Source organism: Ostrea edulis, chromosome 4 (genome assembly GCF_947568905.1).
Source record: "Ostrea edulis chromosome 4, xbOstEdul1.1, whole genome shotgun sequence".
Classification (NCBI taxonomy): Eukaryota; Metazoa; Mollusca; class Bivalvia; order Ostreida; family Ostreidae; genus Ostrea; species Ostrea edulis.
In genome coordinates this window covers 49,652,977-49,660,941 of record NC_079167.1, presented here as the reverse complement: position 1 = coordinate 49,660,941, position 7,965 = coordinate 49,652,977, and the positions used below count along the sequence as shown (strand labels likewise).

The following is a 7,965-nucleotide window of genomic DNA, read 5'->3' as shown; positions in this document are numbered from 1 at the left end:
TCCTATATATTTTTAAGTTAAAACTTTGAATCCATAGCTATTTAGCCCAAATCTAGCCAAATGTGAATCTGCAATACATTGGAATGCTTGCATATCAATCGCGACCAGTGGTTCTTCACACAAAATTTTTCAGATCCCCTATTGAGGCCCATCCCCAGTCATGATTTGAACTTGAAAATTTCCTAATTTTTTGCCATGTAAAATCTGATCCCCTATTTTGATTCTGCCCCATCACCCAAACATGAATCTATACTACCTAAGGATGCTTGTATATTCTTGAAAAGATTTTTATAAAATATGTCCTAAATATCCCAATGTAAACTTTTGATCTTTAATTGTAGCCCCAATCTACCCCTGGGGCTTGATTTGAATCTCCACTAACAAAGCTTTGAAAACAGTTTTGTCTTTTCTGGTCGTCGTTCTTGAGAATATTTTTAATATGCCATCATATTTTCATAATTTCTTATATATCTCCCCATTACAAAGTGTGTGATCCTGCACTTGAACAATTTTATATTCCATTTACCCAAGGTTGGTTTATTAGTTGAAACTGGCTCTGGTTCTGGAGAAGTAAAAAATGTCTTATATATGGATGCCAGACAAGAGTCGATAGCTCAGTCGAGCTGAAAAAAAAAAGAAAAAAAAAAAAAGAAGAAATATTAAATCTTGTATGATTTAATGTGGGATCATGTTCTTTACATGTATCAACATTAATAACAATGATATAAATATGTGCAGTGACACCAATCAAATTTTGGCATAAAACTCATCTCTGTCAAAATCGCACATAATTTTTCCTTTCTGGAACTTGCAAACATAAGGATGGATTCTTCTCATATTCATCAGATGGATTAAAATGTAATATCTTAAATGTATACACTCTTTTGATATACAGAAAGTGGCATCAAGGTTATTGTTCTTATGTCTCAGTGATTTCAAGGTCACTCTCTTTCTAAAGCAAAGAACCTAAAAATTCCATTATGGCAGTGTAAATTGTACATACCTTTGATTCATTATATAAATAAGCATAATCACTAATATCTATGATCATTTATGTCTGTTTGCATAGCATAATTATTCAACACTGGTAAACTCAACTACATGTATATAGAAGATAAAATTCCTCTGATAATTTTAGAAGTTTACATATTGATCATCATAAGTCAGTTACGACTTATTCCCATAGTTCTGAACATATTTTCCCGCTCTGATTATGTTTTATTGGATAAAAACGTCAGTACTTTAAATTTTTTTTAAAATAAGCGGATGCTATTTTACTATGCCATTAATTCATTAAAAATATACTGGGATAGTTCCCTAGAATTCAAATTCCTTTGACCTCAATTTAGCATTTAAAGTTACAACTGCAAGTAAGAAAGAATTATAAATGTGGCAGCATGACCCACATGGTTTATAATTGATGAAAATACAAGCACAAATGGTACACACCATCTAATTTGTCTAAACGATGATAAGAATCCATCCTTAAGGACCCTCTACAATTAAATCTGAAATACTTTTCAGATCACCGTAACAAAACATTTAAAATTATGGATAAAGAAGTATTTTCATCCTAGAATACCAGCATTCTTTTGCCAATATAAAATTCCAAGAATATCCTATTATTCAGTCTGTATATATGTGGCACATGAGTTTAGAAAACAGACAATTGAATGACGAAATAAGAAATGCTGCACTATATTAAAAGAAATCATTTCAAAATAGCAATTTAGACTTTCATTTTCTTTGGTAATACCTGAGGGCATATCACACCAAACATAAACAAGAGCACTGGAAACGGTACATAATATGCTCATCACAAGCTCATGTAGGTTGTTTTCTTAAGGTTTTTTTTTTCTATCACACTGATTAGCAAACATGGCAAAAAATGCATTGAGTTTTACAATTTTACACATGTAAGGTAGCATCATTAAGCTGTGATACACTCTTTAATATTTTCTCAAAACAGACCAAGGCAAACAACCTGTAGTTTTCTTTAAAATTTCAAGAAAATCAAAATCCTTACGATATGCACATATTCAATATTTGTAAAATAAGGTCCTAACTGAAAACTGTGGTAGGAGTTAGATGGACAAAACAGGTACCCTCCATATAACATTGAATAATTATTTAAAATAAAGCGGCTAAACTCTTATAAAGGTCAAAATAGCAACATCATCTAGAGTGACCCACAGAGGCTAAACAGCAAGTTTCGGCTTAATATGCAACAGAAAAATGAAAATATAAACTCAGAACAGACAGACAGATGTACACACATCACTATACCAATACGTCCCATCTTAAGAAGGCATAAAAGAAATATATTCCATTTTCCAGAATAATTTTAGTCTTATTAAAAAGTGTCATCTTTTTTTTATTTGACAAGAAAAAATGTCCCTTTTTAATTTAGTAAATCTTAAAAGCACGAATACTCTTGATTAGCTTTTAATGAAAAATCACCCTTATTTGCGGTACCTAATGGTTCATTAAAATGCACATGGGAAGGGTAAGTACATGCATCACCTATCTGACTGTAGACTCTCAGTTTCCATATTTTCTTACAAAGTATAACATTCTATTTTTTAAAAAGTCACAAACCTAAAATATTATATTTTGATCTCTGAGAGACATGTATGTACACAAAGGCATGACATAAATGAAGGATTTCTCAGTTATTACGCATTACATTATGGTGCTCTGTAACAAGCAAGCTACAATCATGACAATAAAAGTGTATCTAAAAGCTTTTCAATCATACACCTTATCTATTGCACTACTTAGCAATTCGATTTTGAAGGCCACAAAATCTGCATTTCAATCACATAATTTTGTTAGCTACACACAAGAAGCTCTCAGACCTCTAGCACTTGAACCAGTTAACAAAGAACATTGTGTAGCATACATGGGCAAATAAAATATGAGTATGTACCTTTTCTTCTGACTTGACCAATCAGAATGGGCTGAAAATATGGTAATTAAAAAAAATACATGCATATCTTAAACAAGCATAATATTCAATAACATCAAATTGGGGATAGTGTGTACATGTTCAGGTGAATATTATACCGAGAGACTAGAAGACTGTGGTCTCTTATTTCCAGCACCGTAAAAAGCCTTGACAAAAAATCAACTATTTGTGACCCAAAGTACGAGTTCCAAGAAATAAATACAAAAACAAGGCTAAATAACATTATGTTTATCACAGTTATCCTTGCACTCAAAAAAGAAAAGAAAAAAAATAGTACCAATAAAAATGAGAATTTTAAAATAAGTATCTGTGTTGTGCAAATGTACCACTACATTCTTATGACATTCCATTTTAAATGAAAGAATACCACATCAAAAAGTTCCACAGCTCATTTCTTTTGCTGAAATCAGAAAAAACATAAGAAAGTAAGAAAATTTGAATGGCTTTGAATAAAACTTTAAAAAAAGAAAAGAGAGAGATGCTTTAATTTGCCAAGTTCCTGAAAGGAGAACTAAAATAAACGCATTTTTAAAAAAAATCAACTTTCAAAAAGAAGTAATGCAGTAGACCTATAATCAAATAGACCATATTTCTCATTTTACATGCACAGCTTCTGACATAATATGAAAAGTAAATGAACAAATGATATTGACTGTGAGGCATATTTACAAAAATTGTACATTTCAACATCCAAAAGAAAACCTTATACATTGGGGGCAGGGGTAAACTCAATGAAAAGAAAGATGTGTTTGTAAAACATGAATGTCTCTATTGATAACACAGCCTATAGAAGCAAATTCTTCATGCATGTTCTAGTAGACATGCTTTGTCACAAGGGTTACACCTACTGAATACCAAAGCCCTCTCATAGCTCAGATTAAAGGGAAGGCTTTCCAATAAGTGAATAAATGTCTCATGGTCATAAAATGTGGTACCAATGGAAATGCCTGGTCACAAAGATGAAGAAAACTCTCACTGAAAATTTTAAATTCATATCAAAAGTTGAAGGTTTTTTTTTATAAGGACTTGACAAAAACGACTGTATTATATTAAAAAAAAATTGTAAAAAAAAAGTAATGAATGAATTCATATTCACTCAGTTTTACAATGGGCCTTTTACGATAAAGACGAAATGTGCCAAAATAAAACTGGGGCAAAATTGTCTAAGTATACAGTATAAAAAATAATACATAAATTTTCTAACATCTGTAAGCCTGAAATGATACTGTCATCAACTGACAAAAATAGAAACTGCACAAAAGAAAGTGGTCATTATAATAAAAGAGAATGGATAAAATTAGCAATAAAATAATATATCCCTGCAGGAAATGTCCAGATCCCAGATGTCCTCACAGCGAGATATAAGTTGTATGTTCATAATCGACTAGTCCTGTCACACATTTTGGAAGAGCAAGGTTAGAAAACCCTAGCGATCCTTGCTGGTCAGCTTATCGATGAGTTCCTGGAGAGGAGCCAGCTCTCTGCGCTCAATGAGGTTGAACTCCTGGACAAAGTAGATGAAGTGCTTGAAGGAGGTGTTGAGATGGGCCTCCTCACTCAGCTGTACCACCTCTTTAAAGTGCTGGTGGTAGATGTGGGCATAAACACGAAACAGTCTTTTTAGAATGGTTTTGGCTATTGACAGAAAATTTTTGGGAAATGGCACTCCTAAAAACAAACCAAATACATTGTACAAAACACCAACCGAAGATCAAACAATGTATGTATGACCAATATTACACTTTTTCTGTGCACTTTCTTTGGATTGTCATGTACTACATGTTTTACAACAATTAAAACTCTAGATCAACATTAATGAAGTGACATACTTGTTTGGCAACCACAAAATGTACAGGTTGTTATTTTTTTTTTACCCCCAAAGTCATAGTGACATTTATTATAATCTGCAGATCAATAGACCATTTATGACACTTACCAATCTTTGAGGGGAACAGATTTTCATCATCTAGCTGGTCTTGGACCCATGACATGAGATAATCAATATACTTGGGTGCGGAGCATTTAATGGGTTTCTTTACTGTCTGTCCATCTGCCCAGTGATATTCATACTTTGGTCCCGCTGACATTACTGGACAGGTATCCTCTATACAGAACTCAGTGATGGTTCCATACAACATGTTAATTTGATTGAAAAAATCTACAGCTGAAAAAGAAATAGATAAGATTCACAGAAATGTTAATGAAACAGGGATGGGTTCAATCACTTTATAAATTAAACCTTTCAATTACAAGCCAATTCCTACAATTAATTTCAAGGTCATAAGTTTTCGCAGACATGTAATTGATTACTTCAATTATTTTTCATAAAGTACTACTAATAAGATACACTTTATTTACTTAGAACTTATTTTTAAACACAATCCCTATAACACAGTTTAATATATAGCTAATTATGTTTAGCAATAAAAAGTGTCTAATTTCTAAAGAATTTTGATGTGCAATGCCTGGACCATTATTGAGTACAAACTTTTCATGAAATAATAGGATCGCAAAGTGATGTTACGGGTACACATTAACATTATTGCAGTCTAGCTGTAAACAGAGACGACGGAGCAGCTATCTTTGACAGTTGCAATATTTTGACTGATTTACAGTTATCATTACATTTCACTAGCACTGATCGATGCAATTGGATGAACTATGAAAATGTGCACAACTGATAATTTGTTCAAATTCACATCAAAGCCAGTAATGTTTCAGTTTCTAGACTTGACAAAAAAATGAATCAATTATCCAGATAAAACAACTGAAATGTAGTTTACCTACATAATAAAGGAATTATTGAGTTTACATCAATAGGTGAATATTGGCACTTGTTGGGTGTAAAAATTTGCTCACAATTTTGTAAATTTTCACACTCATCTACACCAATATTCACTAATATAAGTTCAACTAGAAAACTGAAAAGTCAGAAAGGGCCCTGTAATAAATCTGAAAATTCAAAGAGTCTTCCTCTGTTTAATTCACTTTAATTAACTTACTATTCACTGCCACCCATTCATTGAGATCCTCTCCCTCAGGTAACATGACAGCCTGCCGCAGATTTCCACTGCCAAGCGTGACAGCAGCATGCTTCATCAAGTCATACTGGTGTGTGCCTTCAGGAATGTTCTTCTTAGGCTTGAAGGTCTTGTTACTCCGGCCTCCACTATCAATACAAATATAATAACTTAAGGAAATATATTAAGGTATTTGTATTAATTTGGAATAAAAGAGAGACTCCCATGAACTATTTCATACAATTTTTCATGATACAGGGTCCATAAACAAATCTGCCACTAATAAATTCCAACCTCACTTTCTCACATGTATTAATGTTTACCTATGATGGAATACCCAAGATTGATTTGGTCTTTCTAAACACAACCAGCTAACATGGGTATCCAAAAAAGATGTTTACCAAGTACTGTCAAATCACAAATTTCATATGGGTCTAATTTTACTATAATATTGTTACCACTGGCATCTAATGATTTCCATTGGTAAATGCTGCAGATTCAACTGACTAATTGCTTGAAAGGATGATATCTTCACAATTTTCCCCAAAATTTTCTTTTTCACTTTTAATCATCAATATCTACTGTCTAATGGTTTTAAAAGAGTTCACATAAAAATTAAGGTTATACATTATCACAGAAGCTCAATTTAGAGAGTTTATTATTTGTTCTGTAAACAAAGATTGCGGTATGTTATTGTTTATGAAATTTCAAAAGAAATGGATATCAATCTAAGTTTATTATATCTTTCACATTTCAAGCATTTTTGAGGTAAATGTGTAATCTAAAAGTCAAAATTTGTGACTATGCAAAATTAAGATGCTTTATATTACCAAATCAACATTTCATTTTGTTTGTTTGTTTGTTTGTATACATAAAAAGACTCGAGTCTTTGTTTACATAACACAGATTTTAGGCTAAAATATTGCTTTTATTCTTGCATTCAGAAGGTCAAAATTTTGGCTGTCAATATCAAATGAGTTATATTTTTAATGTTTACCATCAAAAATTAAAAATATTTTAATCAAAAATCGTGAACCAGTCCCTTTAATTGTGAAGAGGAAATTTTCTTCATGGTAAATACTGTACTTGTAAAGATAATGAACAGAAAATATTTAAATGTGTTTGCAATATAAAAAAAAAAAAAAAAAAAAAAATAAAAACAAGAGGTACTGTGAGCAATACTCCCTAAGAATATCCCCCGCTTACCCCAATCTCCCAAAGGGTGTTGTTAATAGGTATAAATTACCTCTTTCCTGAGTGTAAAAATATGGTATGCCTTTGTAGAAGAAAATGGAAGATATAGTCCGAACAGAAATCCATGGCATAAACCTATAATTTTGACCTTGAGATCAAAGGTCAAGGTCATAAAGAGGTCATGAATCAGGGATCGAAATTAACTTTCTTCACTACTAGCAAATTTTAGCTAGTGATTATTTTCCAACTAGCAAAATTGAGCTTTTACTAGCATTTTTCAATCGATTGCTGTTTTACAGGAATTTAAGAAAACAAGCATGTATCTATATCAAAATATAGGGAAAATCTTTTAAAATCTTCTGTAAAGTGCAATAATAAAAATAATATTGAGAATTCTTTCATTTAAAATTTAATGAATTATCAGACAACATACAAGTATCATTGGTGCATGGTGAGGGTCATAGGGTACACTTGTGCGGCGAACTCGCTGTCCATAGATCTACCACCTATTTACAACATCATGTGGTTTGAAATCTTGAACTTGACTGTTTGCGCCAATTCAAACTATATGTTCAAATCTTTTGGAAATTTCATCTAAAAAATTCTAGTTGAAAAATAAACCCCACGAACTCTTAAGTGTTTGACTATAGACTACAGAAGGACAACGCGTGAAGCGGTGACACTAACACTTTCATGTGTTGTTTCATGTAAACACGGACGAGATCAACATGCTTGCTATTTAAATCAGACGTCTCTGAGACGCCCGAAGTATGCATGAAGTAG

At 32.1% G+C, this 7,965-nt stretch overlaps 1 protein-coding gene across 1 annotated transcript; it reads right to left on the bottom strand.

Moving 5' to 3' along the window:
• Positions 1 to 659: 659 nt before the first annotated feature.
• On the bottom strand, positions 660 to 6,788 carry LOC130054192 (MOB kinase activator 1B-like). The gene is made up of 3 exons (XM_056162834.1): positions 5,971 to 6,788; positions 4,905 to 5,132; positions 660 to 4,636 (listed from the first exon to the last, which is right to left on the bottom strand). The coding sequence occupies exons 1-3, from the start codon at positions 6,065 to 6,067 to the stop codon at positions 4,395 to 4,397; spliced, it is 567 nt and encodes a 188-aa protein (XP_056018809.1). The 5' UTR covers positions 6,068 to 6,788; the 3' UTR covers positions 660 to 4,394.
• Positions 6,789 to 7,965: the final 1,177 nt, after the last annotated feature.